We start from the raw sequence: 20434 nt of genomic DNA, 5'->3' as shown, positions 1-20434 counted from the left end.
ATCGCGAGCGAAGAACAGACATACGCTGCACTGGAGAAAATAGACTTTTATTGTATGGCAAATCATGACTCACATGTGAACATGGCAGTGACACAGCTGGTCCCCAACTGTACAATACAGGTCCTGAGATGAAATGAGGTATATACATTCACACGGCTGATCTGGAAATAGCACAATTTACCAAGTACACTTCATGATTTGCATTGGTCACAGTCTATTGATTAAGATTTAACAAAAAAAAACAAACTTTCACATATAAGCAAGCTGCACAGCAAACTGGCTCATTCACACTGTTACTGCGGTCAGTATATATGTATGCCAAAACTAAGGAGGAAAGCTGCAGAGAGAAAGTATAATAAAAAACTGACCAGAACATTAGTGTGTGAATAGAGCCTTGCTGGAGCAGGCAGATCTGACCACTTCCTGGGACCTTTTATTATCATTATTATTGATAGCCAGGATAGACCTTACTGTATTATGTATGTTGGTGCTGCAGCTCTTACCAACAGCTGATTAGTGATGGAGGATAAAAAAAAAAAATTGTTTAAATGAAAAAGTCCTGGAAAACCCTTATAAACTCAGTCTTTTACTTATAGAAAGGGCTTCCTGGCTAAAGAGCAGAAAGCACCAGAATTGGATTTGCATTAATATCAATTCGATTTGTGCCAACACTGGCTGCTATGCTGTTAATGCTATTCCTTTCTTACCATCTACAACTATGGTGATAAAAAGTAAAAAAAAAAAAAAAAAAAAGTAACACAAGCCAAGTCTTTCTGCCCGAAAGTGGTACCCCAGTTTAGTTGGCAGTGTTTTGGTGGAATTCATTTACAGTTTAATTGTGTGTGGAAACTAAAGTGGCCATGTTTGTCTTTTACAGCTTGTTTCTAAGATTTAGCCTCTGCTTAGCCCAACAGCATGACTTGATGACAGGTAACAGGGCATTCTGCTGACTGACAGAATTTACACAAAGGAGCAGCTTCTACCTCGTAGCTAGGTTCACACTGCGTTTTCAGCATCCGTTTAACGGATCCTTTTTTTAACGTCCAGAAAAATAGGGTCAGCAATGTTTTTTGGTCCGTCAAAAAAACGAATCCGTTTTTTTTTATAATGGAAGTCAATGGAAAAACGGATGCACACAAATGAATCCGTTTTTTGCAATCCGTTTTTCATGCGTTTTTTGAAAAAAAACGGATGCGTTAAACGCATGCTGAAAACGCAGTGTGAACCAACACTGCCATAAAATACAGATTTACAGAATAAAATATAAAAATTCTGTTGGCTTCACAAGCCTATACCCAATATAGGCTTTCATAGGACTTAAAAAAAAAAAAAAAAAAAGCATGTAATTAGTCACATTGATGCCACCATTATTAGAGCTGATACAGCCAACATTATTGTTATTGTCATGGTACAAAGTGGCAGCTAAAATTAATGTATATATTAATGTCAGATGCAGAGTCACTTACTATATACCTTTAGCTGAGATACAACCTACCTTCAGCCATCAAAGCAATCCTACTCCAATGTATAGTCAGTATGCAGCAGGCATAAAGACTACGGAAACCACTTATGTGCATAACAATCTCTTCACTAAAATTTTGCTTAGTTTCTCTTCTACTGCCTTCTTGTTTCCCCATATAGTGCAGGATGTTCTGTCTCATTCACAGTGAAGAAAAGCTGTCTGAAAGCACCTCCAGCCCTTCTATCTTCTCTCATGAACAATCTTTTAAGCGGATTTTAAGAGATACTCTAGCACAATATGTGAGAACAGTGTGTCCATAGAAATTATCCATCATGTTATGCTTAAAGTCTAATACTATGCAGGGGGAGCTGTGGCCCCTACTTTAAAAAAAATAAGTTTTTTTTTCTTAAGACTAAAAAGAAATTCAAGGGTTTCCATTTCTATCTGCAATGGAAACCAGGTTTCAAGTTTGGTACACTCAGTGGGGCCCCAGAAAAAAAAAAATAGAAACAGACAGGGGTAGATGACACTTTAAAAGCTCATAACCTATGCCAATTGGGTGCCAGATTTCTGCAAGGCTAAGTATGGGAATTTTGTTTTTCATTCCCTCATTCATTTTAGGGTTTGGCATACCTTTCAAATTTTCTACTATAATGGAATGGAAAGCCTCCAGACGGAGATGTGGGAGTAACGTTGCCCCCTTTGATGTATTATCATTGATTCTTATATTTTGCCCACATTTCCCTTTGGAGCGTCAGTCAGTAAAGAATGTCAGGTTTTTCCGTTAATGTTCAATGCCGTAGGTCAGACATGTGCTGTGTTCTCATACCTTGTGCCATGTTATGATACCAATATGGAAGGATTACCAAGTCACTTTTGGGTCTTCTGTACAGTCCTTCAAATATTTTTTACATCCTGAGGAAGAACACTTTGAGGCAGAGTCTGGCGGTATGATTTAACTGCCAAGAGACGCTTTCCGCGCAGAGTAAAATGTGACCAGGTAACAATCTGGAGGAGCGCACATGTGATAGGGATAAATACCAGGAGATAGAAGCATCCCTGGCGGAGAGTGGCTGTCATTACACGGCTTGGATCCATCTGCAGCTCAGTATTGATGTTATTCATTGCATCTCGCTGGAAGATGTCATATCCTACAACCAAATAAATGTGTGAGTCTCCTCCTGTGCTTTCCAACACACATATATAGTAATATAACTGTAGAGCTGTAGAGTAATGATGTACCACTACAAAAAGTCAGTGTAGCCCAGGCCTAATTCTGCTATAGGATAGTAGAAACCTGGTGACACACAACTTTTTAACTTAAAAAAAAAAAAAGAGATGTACCACTAAGTACATCCTCTTTAAAGGGAACCAATCAGCCCATTTGAGCTGATATGGTTCCCTTGAGCATTGTATAAGGCACCTGGAGTGGCCCCGACACGTACCGGCCGCAGCAGGTGCTTTATAACGAGAAAATGACTTTTATTCCCCGGCTCGTGACTAGATACGAGCGGGGAAGTAGTCATGGTGGGTGGCTCCCCGCTCTTATCTAGTCAGCGCGCTCGGCCTGTCAGCGCGCTCAGAGGGGATGATTGACAGGCAGAGAGGTCAGTTACTGGCCTCTCTGCCTGTCAATCATCCCCTCTGAGCGCGCTGACAGGCAGAGCGCAGTGACTAGATACGAGCGGGGAGCCACCCACCATGACTACTTCCCCGCTCGTATCTAGTCACGAACCGGGGAATAAAAGTCATTTTCTCCGTTATAAAGCACCTGCTGCGGCCGGTACGTGCCGGGGCCCCTCCAGGTGCTTCATACAATGCTCAAGGGAACCATATCAGCTCAGATGGGCTTATTGGTTCCCTTTAAACTGACACAGGGATAGAATGGCGCAGTGACGGGGAAGACTGTGCCTCGGTCCATTTTTTGAACCGCGGCCTGGTTCCCCTGTACGGCGCCATTCTTTCCACTGGTACCAGCCCGCCCCCAGTGGGAGCGAATTCCCTCCCCTCTATGACGGGGCTCCTTTGATTTTAAAGGAGCCGCGTCATAGAGGGGAGGGAATTCCCCCCCACTGGGGGCGGGTCGGCCTACCTCCAGTGCTTGAGCACCGTCCGGTAACCGTGGAAAGAATGGCGCCTTACAGGGGAACCAGGCTGCGGCACCGGCTTCCCCGTCACGGCAACATTCTATCCCCGTGTCAGGGTTAAAGAGGACGTACCTGGTGGTACATCCTCTTTAAGGGTGCCTTCACACCTACCGTATCGCAGCAGATCCGCAGCGGATTTGACAGTGCGTATTTAATGCTGTGTTCATTCATTCAGTTAAATCTGCTGCGGATCCGCAGCGGATTTTCTGCTGCGATACGGTAGGTGTGAAGGCACCCTAAAGGGAATGTGTCATCAGAAAATGATTAACATCAAAAATTCTTTAAAAATGTTTGTTAAAATGTTTTTGTGATATTTTTTCACATTTTCCATTGTTCTATCTATATTATAAAATAATCCATAGATCTTTCATTCTCACCATGGGGGATAAAACTAAGCTGAGGCTTCCTGTTGTCTGTGGTGATAAGAGAAGGCTGCTGTAAAGTGATCTGTACAGCATTGCAGCATCATGTGACACCAGTAGGTAGACAACATAAATACAAGACAATAGTTGCTCCCTGTGGAATGACCTTTACAAAGGTCACATAGCATGCTTCGTAATTAGAGATGAGCGAACCAGGTTCGGGTTCGAGTCCATCCGAACCCTAACGTTCGGCATTTGATTAGCGGTGGCTGCTGAACTTGGATAAAGCCCTAAGACTATGTGGAAAACAGATATAGTCATTGGCTGTATCCATGTTTTCCAGACAACCTTAGAGCTTTATCCAAGTTCAGCAGTCCCAGCTAATCAAATGCCAAACAATCGGGTTCGGATGGACTCGAACCCGATTCGCTCATCTCTATTAGTAATGTTTCATATTCAGCTCAAGGGGACAGTGTCAATTGTCATCTATGTCCATGAGTCTTGCAGTAGAGCATGTCACTAAAGGCTGTTAAAAACAGTCGGGGCAATAAGGCAGCCGCCATAACAATGTACAAATAGTGTAAGAAAAAAAAATTAAAGTCAGAAAATAGAAACAGATTAGAATGAAAGAACAAGTTTTTGTATCGGACTCAAATTTTCTTTTCCGGATTAAAGTGACACATTTCCATTAAAGGTGAACTATCAGCAGGTTAGACTAATCTAACCTGATTATAGCTCCCTATTGCACAAGGTGTGTGGAGGCAGGTCTCTAACTTTCATCCTTGGCGCCATTCCCATGCAGTTTTAATGTAATCCTGCGTCCGGTAAGGCTGTTTGGGGGAGGGGAAGTGCTTCAAAGTGCCAATCCTCCCCCGGCCGGCCCACCCCTTCTATTGATCAACAGTGAAGCGGGCCGGATCAGTGATCTGGAGGCAGTGCTCCAACCGACCTGACTGGACACAGGATTACAAAAACTGCATGGGAACGGCGTCAAGGATGAATGTATGAGGCATAGTCAGCGCCTCATGCACAATAGGAGGCTTTAACAGGTTAGGTTTATCCAACATGCTGATAGTTACCCTTTAATATTCAGAAACTGCATAATGTTTTAATAAAATTGTGCTGTTACCGATTTACCTGTATAGACACATAGCAGCCATGTACCAATAAGGGGAGCCAGCGTCTGGCCTGGCTTGGTTACCAAAGCCACCATCCCAAACATCAGCGCAGAGGCCGCCTGTTTTCTGCGGTGTAGAACGAAGTCTTCATCCACTAAGTCAGTGACCACCAGGTTCAGCAGTTTACAAGTCCCTTCAGTAAAAACACGGTTGCTGTAAAGAAAGGAGGATGCATTGTGCTTAATGGCATGGACTGTGTTAAGCCCTCAACCAAGCTGAAGCAACACAGAAAACCATAGAAAATAATATCACTTTTAAATGGAAACCAAACCAAGTGAAGGCTTCTGCTGTGGCAAGTCACCTCCAGGGCACCAACAATGCTGGAATATTGTTAAAGGCGTAGTGCGGTGCTCGACATTTATTCACTAAACACACATTACAAAGCTATACAGCTTTGTAATGTGTGTTATTTAAGTGAATAGCCCCCTTCCCCGTGTTCCCCCCACCCCGGAAGTGTGGTGCATTATACTCACCGAATTACTGGCAACCCTGGCCGCCATCTTGGGACAATGACGTAATCTTCAGGAGGCCGGCCGGACCGCTCCAGCCAATCGTGGCTGAGCAGCTGATGACGCGCCAGAGGGAGGCTGGAGCGGTCCCGCCGGCCTCTTGAAGATTATGTCATTGTCCCAAGATGACAGCTGGGGTCGACAGTAATTCTGGAGTATAATGCAACACACTTCCGGGGGTGGGAGGAACACAGGAAAGACGTATGACTTTGTAATGTGTGTTATTTAGTGAATAAATGTGTAGCACTGCACTACCCCTACCCAGATATACTGTTAGTAATGGTGTGTTTACGCAGACAGATGTATCTGACAGATTTTTGAAGCCAAAGCCAGGAATGGATTTGAAAATAGGAGAAATCTCTCTGTGTAAATGCATTATAAGAGTAGAATGTTTAAAAAAAGTTACCTTGGGTTCTTTAAAAGAAAAAAAAAAAAAAAAAAAAAAGTGTTCTGTTTCCTTGTTCCCCAGCCTTCACTTGCAGGTCCAAGCTGACATAATCAGATAGTAGCTTTATGTCGGCATAGACCAGTCAGTATACAGCGCAGCCTCAGTGCTATTCTTGTGAACATACCCTTATAGGCACAGTTAAAAAGTGACAATATTTTGATGTCTCTCAAGGGGGGGGGGGGGGGGGGGGGGGGGGGGGGGGGGGGGGGGGGGGTCAATGTTGACAACCCTATATGTATATTCACCCTATAATCTCTATGGTAGCAGTATACACTAGTGAGATATATATTATATATGCTTTTCGTCAGTATATCAAGATAAATGTTGGCAGGTCATTTCTTGTGTGGCTGCCATACAGTCCCCATGGCACACCATGTGAGACACAAACCTGGCTATAAAGATGCAAAGTAGATAAATTTGGTCCGGCCCGGCTAGAAGCATGACGACGCTGAGAGCCAGCTTGAGGATGAACAGCCAGCGCACAACACTGTAAACGCCATACTTCCGACATAGAGAGAGGAAATACATGTTGTTTAAATGTGGAGCAATATAGGAAATACCTGAGGAATGGAGAAAAAACAGGCTTTACTATACAATTGCTAATATTGATCTCACATATAAAAACCAGCAACCATGTGTGGTGTCAGTAATTTATACAGACTTAAAAATTACTTCTATTTAAAATGTCAACCTTACTGTTTTTATCAGCTGCTGTATGACCTGCAGGAAGTGGTGTATTATTTCCAGTATGACACTCCTCTTTGCTGCCACCTCTGTCCATGTCAGGAACTGTCCAGAGCAGTAACAAATCCCCATAGAAAACCTTCAATGCTTATAGATTTTCTCTTTTGTAATTTGTTCTTAAAAAACCTAATAAAAACATTGAACCAGAAAACCTTCCTTGCTCAGGATAGAGGTGGAAGCAGAGAGCACCGTGTCAGACTGGGAAGTATTTAATAAAGGGGTACTCTGCAGAAAAAAAAAATTCAATTTAACTAGTGGCAGAAAGTTATACAGATTTGTAAATTACTTCTAAAAATCTCAAGTCTTGCAGTACTTATCACCTGCTGTATGTCCTACCAGCAACTGTCCAATGCAGGAGAGGTTTTCTATGGGGATTTGATACCGCTCTGGACAGTGCCTCACATGGACAGAGGTGACAGCAGAGAGCACCTTATCAGAATGGAAAGAATACACACCTTCCTGTAGGACATAAGGCAGCTGATAAGTACTGGAAGACTTGAGATCTTTAAATAGAATTAATTTTCAAATTGTATAACTTTGACACCTGTTGATTTTTTTTTTTTTGCCGGAGTACCCCTTTAAAGGGTTTTCTAGAATTAGAAAAACACAGCAACTTTACAATAAAAAAAAAAGGGACATTGTCACTTCTTTCGGCGGATAGCGGAATACGCCGACCCATAGAATGGTGTCTATGGAGCCGGCGGAAAGGCGTGCGGACGTGTGCACGGACATACTGCGAAATTCCGGGGACATTAAAACACTTAAGAGTTTAGCTCATCCACGCAGTCATGTTAAAAGATAAGCACCTACCAAACTACTATAAGATCAATTTCTCCATAGATTCTGGCCAACTATAAGCCAACTAATGGTTGGTCTAAAACAAGGACAGGACAGTCTATGAATGCGTCAGATGCTGTGATAAATCTGTTTTTTTCTTAACGCAAAAAATGGTGCGTTTACAGAGATTTTATCTGACAGATTTTGGAAGCCAAAGCCAGGAATGGATTTGAGTAGTGGAGAAATCTCAGTCTTTCCTTTATGACATGTCCCCTGTTAATAGTCTGTTCCTGGCTTTGGCTTAAAAAAATCTGTCAGATAAATCTCTGTGTAAATGCACCAATAATCTATGCACCTTAAGAATTAGATTGCTTCATTGGCCCACATTTATCCCAACAACCTAGACCTTAGATTGATTTATTCTGTTAAAATCATTGGGATCCACAAATCTAATATGAGTTGCCAGCATAACTATCACACAGCTCCCACCTATGATGTAAATGAGCGGTAATCTTATTCCCTACTACATGGAAGATGTGCAGCCTATTGCACCCAGTGAGATTGGCCTGTTCGGCCTATAAATCGCTCAATATAATGGAGCCGCTAAAGCCGCTGCCTGGTGCGATAGTAGCTTTGAACATGAGGGAAGAAGAATTTTTTGTGCTGTCCCTATCCTCTCTATACACATGAATGGCACAGGCAAATGTTCCTGCAGTGAAAATCCATCATGTCTAACCCCTAACTCCGCCAACATCTGTCGGTGGAGAGTCAGAAGGCTCCCCCACACACTTTATACTTATGGCGGCATCCACTGCCAATGAGTATTAATATATGTTGGCACAGTGTAGTTATATGAAGCATGAGGGCGGGTATAAACTTACCAAGCAAAAATGACCCGGTAGAAATGGAGATTCTGTCCGACAACAAATGCTCCAGGAAGAGGGGGAAGAAGTTACTATTGAAATGGCAATGGAAAACCTGCAAAACAAAGAAGCTTAGCAACATATGCCCTTTATTCGGCCAAGCTATGTCTACCCTACAGCATACATCACCAAGAAGAGGCGGAGATGGACATGAACAAACACTGTATGTACACAGCTGTATTGCAGGTATCCAGATAACAGTGCTATGGATACACTACACCAGACTCGTACACGGGCTAAGAACCTTTCTTTTTTTTTTTTTTTATGACTTATTTTTTATTGAAATTATCAGTTTAAACACTGCATGCAAACACGGCCAGAAATGGTGGCCGATAATGAAAGCAAAGCAAGTTATTCAATAGGCATAACAAATACATCATAACATAACATGACAATAAAACAGAACAGAACAGTTCCTCTAAATCTGTCTGTAAGAATATCAAAGAATGCCAAGACATAATAATGATGAAAATGCAACATATAAAATATATAAAAGTATAGATGCAAGTAAAGAAGAAAGGTGAAAGGTCTCATGATGCGTTATTTCGCAACAGTGGCTTATTGGTACAGGTCAGGTTTGTGGTATATTCTGGTAAACACTCCATTTACGCCATAAAGTGCTTACATATCCCACTCTATTCGTTTTCATTGCAATAGAAATCTCCATCCTATAGTTAAACGGGCTAAGAACCTTTCTACATGGTCTGGCAGGCTCCAGATGACAAGGGCCAATCCATGTGATTTGCAGAGCCATTACATATCTTGATTTATCATGTGGCTATTGACCTTATCGCCCTCACACGTCATGTTTACACAGGGCAATGTGTGGCCCAAAACCACTATTTTATTGGCAGCACAAAATATCTGATCAGCCGATGGATGACCGCTTTCTCATCCGTCAGCCGATCACTGAACCTTTTACATGGACAGATTGGTCAGGGTGTTTACTGCAGTAGGGCCCTTGCATGCTACAGAAATTGCGTAGATAACTTGCAGCGAATTCCGTGTCTCAACCACCCAACAGACCCCCCCCCGCCCGAAGTTCCGCCGATCCTATAGGCTCCATTGTATGGTCAGACGGGTTCCACTATCTGCCCAAAGAATTGACATATCAATACTTTGGGCAGAGGGCGGAATCCGCCTGAGCCTAAAATGAAGCCTATGGGATGGCCAGCTGTTCAAGCGGGAACACGCATGGAATCTGCGGCAAGTTATCCAAGCGATTTCTGTAGTATGCGAGGGACCGACTCCCAAAAACTAAGATCTGTCACAATCTGATGCAGATTTCAGTCACAGAAAAAGTTTGATAATTCTCAAAATAGAAGCTCACAATTTCCCACTATAGAGAGTCTACTAAGGACCCCAACACACCTGAATGTGACAGCAGAAATACCATGCACCAGCACTACTACAGCTACAGAGACTGTGGTGCTCACATCTAACAGCTGATGGGTGGGGATGCTAGGAGTTGGACCTCAGCCATCTAATACAATGGTCCCTCAACTTACAATGGCCTCAGGTTACAATATTTTCAACTTACAATGGTCCTTTCTGAACCATTGAAATTTGAGACCAGACTCAACATCCAATTCTGCAGACAGTCAGGATCTGCGGAACATGTGAATAACCATGTGATCAACCAATATGAGTGGTTATTTTACTGGTAAAACCCCAGTATTAGTGAAGTCCATGCACTGGAAGGTTGTCTAGTATCTCCTCTCTACAGTACAGTGTGATGCTACATGTAATACATGTCCTGTGCTGCTCTTTACCTGTGCCAGGATGAGCTGCTCCTATGGGCACCAGGTGAGGGCGGCTTCACTTACTTTACAGGAAAATGCTTGAACCCGCTACTTAGAAAGTAATGTGCAGTCTCCAGTAGCTCTTTCTGGCTGCTGTAAGGACTTGCTTTATCTATATTAGTAATCTGCTTATTTTTCTTTAAAAAGGGGTTGACGTCACAGCACAGAATATCAGCGCTGGAACGTAGCTGTGCCATGACGGCAGACTTCTGGTGGCTGAGCTCCATTCACAGTAAGCTTGTCTAGAGTACCCCTTCAAATCTGAATTTTTTTTCTCCCATTTTGGGATATTATAGGGGCTTCGGAATCCACTACCAGTTTTCCATAGAGCTTTGGTCTTAAAGGGGTTATCCAGCGCTACAAAAACATGGCCACTTTCCCCCCTACTGTTGTCTCCAGATCGGATGGGGTTTGAAACTCAGTTCCATTGAAGTAAATGGAGCTTAATTGCAAACCACACCTGAACTGGAGACAACAGTAGGGGGAAAAGTGGCCATGTTTTTGTAGCGCTGGATAACCCCTTTAAGACACAATATTTTTAACATACAATGGTCATCCTAGAACCAATATTTTATCTTGAGGGACCAGCATCAATGTGCTCCTGTTCCATTGTTAAATTGTTATAGCATAAATGCCTATGATGGATTTATCCTAAAAATAGGCAAAATAGAATTTGTGCATGTCTCTAGCTCTAATAAAAGGTCCACCTTAAGGCTTATTTACACATTTTAAAAGACATACACCTATACACACACACACTTGTATATACATGTACACATAGCCATGCAAATACACATACATACAAGTATGAAACATGTATACACACCCACACAAACACATCCCTACAGTAAGTACATGTATACACTTCCATAAAAAATACACATCCATAAAAACACACAAGTACAAGTGAGGATGCTAGAGTAGGTTGCCAATGCCCCCCCCCCCCAAAAAAAGTGTAAGTGTGTGTGTGTGTGTGTGTGTGTGTGCGCGCGCGCTGGGGGTTAAGTACATACATTATCATTTACTGGAATGATCACTCCAGTATGGCGGAATACAGATTTTACCCCTACCTACAGCTGGTCCGAGCTGGTAAATAGAGATGGCAAACCAATGCAACAATAAGAAATATGGAAGGAACTGGATGATCTAATGTGTATGGCCAGCCTTTCAGAGAAACACTTTTACAGAACTATGTTCACAGGGAAAACCTTTTCGGTGTTTTCTGGAAAAATCAACCCCTTGAATTTCCAACAACAGAGTCTCCTATAACATCACAGATTAAAGCTGCCCATACACTTTAGAAGCCAGGTCTGTCACATTTACCATCTAGGTGAAGGGGCAGAGTATGGGGATTCCAACTAACATTAGATTGTCGGCACCTTCTGTCAATATCAGCAGGTTTGGCCGACCTTTGCCTATTGTGCATTGGTTCCTCTAGGATGAATGCTCAGCTACAAACAGTTTATATGGACAATTATTCATTCAGGTCCATGTAGACACATACTGGTGCAGAGAGCTGGATTTCAGTCTGTTGGATCCTATTGTTAAAGGCTGGGATGCATGCAGTAACTTATCTATCTCTACTAAAATAACCCATATGTTTCATCAAACTGAAGCAGCAGCATGGTTATGGGGGAGTCAGGGATCCGCATTATTCACTGGGACGCCTGAGGGCGGCATTACATCAAACTTCTCAATGATCCTTTTAGATACTTGTCATTCTCTGGACTTCCTCAAGAGGGAAGTAACTGCCTGAGAATACAGCGCTCAGCTCCCTGACAAAAAAAAAAAAAAATCACCTATCTTTTACAGGAACCCATCATACCTCCATTACAAATACAGCAACGGCGCAGAGGTGCTGCCATAAATATACTCTATATACCAAATTACGCTACACAACTATCTGTGCAGGACACATCAGAGTGCAATAAGGAAACTTTTTTTTTTGCTATGGGCAAAGACAATCTTATGTCCTTCATTATTTCCATACTACTCCTAGGTGCTTATTCGTTTCCCTCTTCCTAATTCATTAGCATTCTATTATTCCCATTTATACTATAACACCACAAGTATTACTTTACATCTTATAGAATAGAGAGCATAAATTGTCAGCTTTGGACCTCCCCAGTACTGGTAGGGTACTTGGATAGAGACCTGCAGGAAAACGCTAGTGTCTGCTCTAATGGTGCGTTTACACGGAACGATTATCGTTCGAATTTTCGCAATAATGATCGCATTTGAGCAATAATCGCCTTGTGTAAACACAGCGAACGATCAAATGACGAGCGAGAAATCGTTCATTTTGATCTTTCAACATGTTCTCAAATAGTCGTTGGTCGTTCGCTAAAAATTCGCAAATCGTTTTGTGTAAACAGTCTTTCACGATTCACCCTGTGTGTGAGATAGGCTTAAGAGACCTTAAAACAATCGCAATAACGATTTTTCCAAACTATATATTGTTAAGTCTAAACTCTGTTATAAAAAACACATCGGTACTTCGAAATTATTAATCGTCCGATTGGACGAATTATCTCTCCGTGTAAACGCAGCATAAGACTAAGTATAAAGTGTGTTGGTTTGAGGTTTCCAGATGATTCTATCAGTTTTCACCCTGCATCAGGTGATGAGTAACACTAGAAGTGCTCTTATGTCTCCATAGGGATTAATACGTACATTCAGCCAAGCTACACATGCACAATAATAGGGAACCTGAGGATGATAAATGCTATCAACTCATCTCTAGGCCAATGTTTGCCTAGCGTGTATGGCCATTATGTCTCATAGATAATCTCTATACAGCCAGATAAAGTGTTGAAATCCCTCTGCCTGTGGTTAAATTACTTATACAGTCAGTCAATAAGCTTGGCGACGGCATATTCCTCCCAGGTGTGTCATCCATACATCCGTATAATAAGGATGTATGGACAATGAATTCTTAGCTTACCTGCACTAAGTTCATGCAGACAAACCATAGGAAGTTTCGGTGTCTTGACAGCTGCTTGAGGTATTCTAGAAGGGTAATCTTTTTTTCAGGAGAATCCGATTGATCAACATATAATCTGTAAGAGAAAAATCCATTAGATAATGAATTCGCCTAAAATAGTCCCCATAGTGTCATCAGGTGAGTACAGGCGTATTGTATGGTACAGGTAAAGCAGGAGTTCATATTGGAGGAATAAAGGCCTACAGTATGTTCAAGGCAGAATGTAATGAAGAGCGGACGGAGCCCAAAATGGCCTTAAGGGCCGGGCCACTTTACAGTTTTGCGTTTTTGTTTTTTCCTCCTCGCCAAGAGCTGTAACTCTTATTTTTTCATCTACAGGGCCATGTGAGGTCTTGTTTTTTTTCAGGAACAGGTGTGCTTTGTAATGGCACCTTTCAATCTACCATAACATGTATGACAGAATCCCAAAATTATTTATGGGTTGAAATTGGAAAAAAAACAAAAAAACAAACACACACTCTTCAGCAATTTTTTGGGGGGTTCTGTGTTTACGTAATGCACTTTTCTGTAAAACCGACACGATAACATTCTATAAGTCAGTCTGAATACAGCGATATGCATGTTTACATAGCTTTTCTAATTTAACAGCAAACCTTTTTTTTTACAAATAGGGGTCATTACAATGGCCCTATTGTGACTCTTATGACGTTTTTATTTTTTCACATATGGGGCTGTATGGGGTGTAATTTTTTGCACCATGATATTAATTTATTTGTGTAGATCGGACGTACTGATCCAATTTTTTTTTTTTAATAAAATGTTATAAAAATCATCAATCTTGGCTTTTTTGTTACAGCTTTTTGTTTACGCCACTCACCGAGCGAGAACAATACAGTTTTATTTTAATAAATCGGACGATTACGCACGCTACATTATATAATATGTTTATTTTTTACGTGTTTATTTATAAAATGGGAAAGTGGGTGATTTAATTTTTTTACATGACACTTTTTTTATGTCCCCTTAGGGGACTTTAAAATTTTTACATTGGATTTCTAACACTGATCACTGCTATGCCATAGCATAGCATTAATCAGTGTTATCTGTGATCATTGCATACAGCCTGCCTGTGGCAGACTATGCACCAAGCGCCGATCGGACTGCCGAGAGGAAGATAAAGAACCTCAGGCAGTCAGATAGAATGAGCAGAACCCCCGCATCACACTGCTCAGCCCCTGAGCTCACTTCATACCGGACCCACTGGCGTACAGGTACGTCATGGGTCCTTAAAAGGTTGTCCAGGATTAGAAAATACTCCCCTGCAACCACCTTGGGCGCCATTCTCGGTCAACTCCCTGAAACCGATAAGATTATCCCCCATAAATATACACACTTACTCTTACATATCCTCAGCAGCTAGGAAAACAATATTACTAACTTGGCTAGCACCCAACACACCTGCCCTCTACATTTTTCTTGAAAAACTCACCATCCTACTCAGGGTCCTATTAGAAGATTGTTTATCGTTAACCTAAAATCGTTCACCATGTTAGGGTCCATTTACACAGAAAGATTATCTGACAAAGATTTGAAGCCAGAAACAGAGATTTATTCTCTTTTCAAAACTACTCCTGGCTTTGGTTTCAAATCTTTGGCAGATAAATCTGTCAGATAATCTTTCTGTGTAAATTGACCGTTACACAGAATGATAGTCGTGACAGATTATCTGCCAAAGATTTGAAGCCAAAGCCAGGAACAGACTATAAACAAAGATCAGGTCATAAAGAAAAGCCTGAGATTTTTCTGTTTTCAAATCCATTCTTGACTTTGGCTTCAAATATTTGGCAGAAAATCTTTCTGTGTAAATGGACCTTAGTTACAATTGTTACAACAATCATTTACTCCATCTGATCCAAGCAAAAGAATGAACGATTTGGAATTACACTAAATATGTTAACGAATACGTAATTACAGCAAACGATTAACTGATTTTAGTGTCGGATGTAAATAAACGATTAACCACACACAAATGATTTTTCGATCGTTGCCTGCAATTACACGTAACGATCATCATTTAAATTTGAATATACCAATTTTCCGCAGGATAACCGTCCCGTGTAATAGGGCCCTAAGGATGGAGGCAACTCTGCAAAAGGTATCTTGGGTTAAAAAAAAAAAAAAATAACTCCCACCCCACATCAAGGACTTCATCAGAAGCTGCTTCAATACAACCAAGTTGTTTCTGGAAAAGAATCTTAGGGTATGTCCACACTACGGAAAGCCAGCAGAGCACCTGCCGCAGATTCCGCAGCTCGCCCCAGCTTGCGGCCATGCACATCTCCACTGGTCCCATAGGCTTCATTCTATGGTTTGGCAGATTCCGCCATCCACCCGAAGAATGAACCTGCTCATTCTTCGGGCGGACAGCGGAATCTGCCAAACCATAGAATGAAGCCTATGGGACCAGCGGAGATGTGCATGGCCGCAAGCTGGGGCGAGCTGCGGAATCCACGGCAGGTGATCTGCCGGGATTCTGTAGTATGGACATACTCTTATAGGGATTGACTGACAAAACTAGAATAATTTCAAACCCAAAGTGCTCACTCAACGCACCCTTTTAGTGCCATCAGATTCCATAAGTCTCACCCTCTCCTCCTTTCTCAATCCCTCAAAGTTTCTCTTTGTATCTTAATGCAATGGACCCCATGACAAATTGCTACTCTAGAGGGACCTCTCCTTTTTATGTTTATTATAAGTGGCGGTATCCATGTCCACCGTCAACAGACTACATACTGGACCACACTAACACTGAAATTCTGTTCTTCCATGAACTTATGTGGCCTATCCTCCAGCCCCTTTTTGCCTTCTCCACTGCCACCCCTTAAAGTTAAAAAAAACAAACAAACTACTTGCTTTTTGCAAAACAGCACCACCCTGCCCCTCAGGTTGCGTGTGGTATTGCAATTAAGCTGCATTCACTTCAATGGAACGGAGCTGTAAAAATCACATCCAAACAGAGGACAGGATAGGTGCTGCTTCCGGAAGAAAGTGGGCATGTTTTTCTAAGCCTGGATAAGCCCTTTCACGAACAAAAATAGCAGCATTTCACTCCATAGAAACATCTAAGCTTGGATGTCCACTTGTAACACATGTATATGTATAGGCCAGTCATGAGAAAAATCAGTCTGCTGACAGCTATCTAAGGTCTATGGCCACCTATGGTAATCGACAGATCTATACTATCCTGTTGTGAGAACCCTATTCAGCAGACTACAAGGTGCGTCACGTACACAAGCAAAAACTGTGAGGCCTAATACCTATACATTAGCATTACAGGCTACATATAAATTATCACCAGCATTCCCAGACAACAAACATGGCTAGCTGTTGGGGATGGTATTTATCACTGAATACCTACAGGGATTAGCGGGTAAGTCTGCACTTTTCAGCAATGTTTATGGCCATCTAGTGTTACCAATAGCCGCCTCGCCTCACGTGTCTAAAGAGCCTTTTACTCAGGCTAATTATTGGCCAGGAGTGTTACTACAAATACTCCTTTAGCCGATAATCGGCCCATGTATAAGTGACAGCGATCAGCTGAGGAGCGGGAAAACGTCTGATCATATCTTAGGGTACGTGCACACTGAGTAATTTAGACGGAATGTCTGTCGCGTAATCAGTCGCTCACGGATAGCGGCGGGCGTGCGAGTCTCGTCCCGTGTCATAGACTCCATTCAAGTTCATTCTTTGGAGGGAGGAAGGAATCCGCTCATGCATAGAATAGAGTATGACACGGGCAGAGACGCGCGCGCTCACTGCTATCCGCGAGCAACGGATTACGCAACGGACTTTCTGTCTAAGTTACTCAGTGTGCACATACCCATACTGAGCAAAGTATATCGCTGCACATCTCTAACTCTGGGACTGATAGATTTAGCTTTCTCCAAGTAGCAGCTAAATAGTAGGGAATTCTAATTAAGACCACAGCCTTTAAAGGGATACTCCTATCACTTTAAATTATCCCCTATCCAGAACATAGGTAAAACCAAGCTGATCAATGGGGGAGGCCTACCACTCAGACTCCACCGATGCCAAGAACAGGAAGAAAATGGTCCTGAAATGAATGAAGCACACGGCATGTTCATGTCCCGAGCTCTATTTATTCTCTATGGAACTTCTAAGCATTTATGTCCCTAAAATGACTATGAGTGCACGACCCATGCATGGAAATGTTTGGCGGTTCCAAAGAGACTAAACAAAGTATTGGCTGTGCATGTGCCATGGAATCCATCCAACCCAGCAGTAGCACCCCCCCCCGATCAGCTTGTTGTCTCCTATTCTTTAGATGAAATGTAATACCCCTTATGGCCTCCTATGCACATTAGACGTGTCAGACTGGTTGACCATCTAACGTGTATGGGGGTGCTCCTGACTCTTTTTAGACAGATGATAATGGACATGAAGAGGATTGGTTATGCTGAATTTCAACTGCCTGATCCCTTTGTTCTCAGGGATATAAGCAGTCACACAGCAGCTTGCCTTTCTACTTCCAAACAGAGTCGTAGGAGCCGACCGCTATGTCTTCTTATGCGTCTACTTTACATTTCCTAGAAATGTTTATGAGAATTCTGTTGAATCCATTGCACATAAAGGGTTAAACAGTTTGTTTCTGTTGTGTTTTGGATGGAGATAACCGTTAACACCATAGAGAAATTCACACCTTATAATGTGCGTATGAACTCCTTGGATGCCGTACAAGATGACACATCAACTATTTAGATTTCACCGAGAATAATGATGATGAATGATGGAGGAGCAGCTCTTGAGATGACACTTATAAGATGCTGATGTACAAAAGCAGAAAAGCAATGACTTGCGTAACACTTATAGTATGAACAATCTGGCCGGTTAACCTGTAGGATATGTTGTTATGGGAATTCAAGCTAAAGCTCGACTTCAAACACAGCCGCTCCACTTTAACCATGTGTTTCAGCTGTGTGTTGCTATAATCCTCATCTCTTCTGGAAACCGCCCCATTCTTACCATACTATACATGTGATACCCTCAGGTTAAACCCGCTAGGGCTAAATAGGTCTTTGTGTGGTGCACTGTGTAAGGAACTGCCGCAGTGCCTGTGTGCTCGCTCATTCAAGCATTGCTGTTTCTGTAGCAAACACAAGTGCAATCTTTTATATGTTAAATGCAAAGCAAAAAAAAAATAAATAAAGTCCCTTTCACATGCATCTTAACACCCAGGACTTGATTCTGAGAATTGGTTAAGATTCGGGAAGTCCAGTACCCACCGATTCCTGGCACTCTGCCATCACTTCTGGTGGTAAAATCCCTTCAGTATAGTTATAGAGCAATACAGTGGCAGAAGTGTACTATATTTTAAAGACAAGTAAAATTAAGTTACAGTTCTAGTGTTACTAATACTCTAAGGATCCTCAGAATTGACAATTACAAAATCAATGGAGTCCGACTCCTGGCAACCCACATCAATAAGCTAAAGGGAATGTGGCTGGGATCGCTGCAGCCTCTTTATCACTTACCAGACACAGCTGTGTACACGTGGCAGCCGCTGTTCCTGATATTGCATATCCTCCCACTGAAGTGAATGGAATGAGCTACAGATACTAAATAGACCTGCCAGAGAGTATAGCGCGCTGTGACTGATAAGTGATGAGGAGGCTGCAGCGATCACAGGGGCACCACAGCTTCTTCAATCAGCTGTTCAGCAGGGGTGCCAGAAGTAAGACTCTGATCACTCAGATACTGATGATCTATCCTAAAGGCCCAAAAAAAAACAAAAAAAAAAACAAAAAAAAAAAAACACACAAATGGAAAACTCTCATTTTAAAGTGATTGTGAGATTCCAGCCTAAAACGGGTTTTACTACCTGGTAAGATCTGGTATATTGCTAGGATATTCTATCAATTACTTCTCAATGAGGTCCAACTACTGAGAACATCATTGTTCCCAAGATCAAAGGGGGCACAACACTGGTTACAGCTCCCTCACAGCATTATCCTGCATGGTATTGTATCCAGCCACCCTTTGTACTGGGCTCTGCAATAAATCCCTATTCATCTCAATCGGGGCTTCATTGTAGCTCTCTGCACAGAGGGTGGCTAATGCAACGCTCTGCAGGGATACACAAGATCTTTGGCAGTCCCTCAGGTTACTTCTTGCAACATACTGTGATATTATTATAAGAGAAAACCACTTTAAATACAATTTTTAGGGCTAGATCAACCTTAGATGAAACCACCGCTTGCTTTTTGGCACTGTGCTTCACTTACTCTTTTAATAAGCAGTCCTGGCTGTCAGCAGATTTTCCTCCCGGTTGGAAGCGTTGCCTGAGCAGCCACGTGGAAACTGTGAACCCAAGGGCAGAGACAGACGCTAGGATCACACAGAATATTCGGAAGGAGAAAAAGTCTTCTTTATTCCAAACTGTGTAAGATGCAAAAACAGACAGGGAGCCAATGGCACTGAACAGCGAGCAGTGAAAGTTTAATCTCGTCCTCTCTGCTGCTGAGACTGCAAGGTCCGCCAACAAGGCATTGTGGTTCAAGTCTACCATGGTGAGAAAGCTGTCATACAGACAGAGACAGATGAGGAACTGTAAACCTGGATGAGCCCATGACACCCAGAATGCCAGGAAGGAGAGTGCAAACAGCGGCCCATTTCTGCTCAAGGCACCGAGCCTCTTTAACACCACGTCAGGGGTTGAGATGTCTACGCTGGATCTATAAAGACAAAAGGAATATCAGTGGCATCATCGTGGTGATATCTTATATACATTGTGCATGTATACAAATAAATTGTGAAAAGAAAAAAAAATTACATAGATCAGAGAACTCCAAGCAAACCTGTAGGTGGAAATGACTTCAGAAATTATGGACGTTGGCTAAACAAGCATTGTCCAGCATCTGAGATGCACGGCCACCTTCACTCTAAATGGTTCCTCTCAATAGGAATCAGCCAGCTGCCAGAGACTGCTGGCTTATATCCAAGGAAAAGAAAGTGCAAAACATGTTAATACAGTATTGACTTTCCTGGTGGCTCATTTTTATTAATTCCTTGAAACAAATACACAGAACTAGTGCATGGGATTTTTGCTCCCTTGGTGAGC

At 42.2% G+C, this 20434-nt stretch overlaps 1 protein-coding gene across 5 annotated transcripts in view; it reads right to left on the bottom strand.

The window, feature by feature from the left end:
* Positions 1 to 31: 31 nt before the first annotated feature.
* Positions 32 to 20434, bottom strand: part of MFSD13A (major facilitator superfamily domain containing 13A) — a 36874-nt gene continuing 16471 nt past the window's right edge. For all 5 annotated transcript variants that reach the window (XM_069980200.1, XM_069980201.1, XM_069980198.1 and 2 more), the window contains 6 exons: positions 19599 to 20048; positions 13297 to 13411; positions 8509 to 8605; positions 6495 to 6666; positions 5109 to 5302; positions 32 to 2613 (listed from right to left, as the gene is read on the bottom strand). In XM_069980200.1, coding sequence (XP_069836301.1) covers positions 2360 to 2613; positions 5109 to 5302; positions 6495 to 6666; positions 8509 to 8605; positions 13297 to 13411; positions 19599 to 20048 — 1282 coding nt within the window. In that variant the 3' untranslated portion in view covers positions 32 to 2359. The remainder of the gene's footprint in view (positions 2614 to 5108; positions 5303 to 6494; positions 6667 to 8508; positions 8606 to 13296; positions 13412 to 19598; positions 20049 to 20434) is intronic.

The sequence above is a fragment of the Dendropsophus ebraccatus genome, chromosome 8 (assembly GCF_027789765.1).
Source record: "Dendropsophus ebraccatus isolate aDenEbr1 chromosome 8, aDenEbr1.pat, whole genome shotgun sequence".
Classification (NCBI taxonomy): Eukaryota; Metazoa; Chordata; class Amphibia; order Anura; family Hylidae; genus Dendropsophus; species Dendropsophus ebraccatus.
This window is presented reverse-complemented; position numbering and strand designations above follow the sequence as displayed.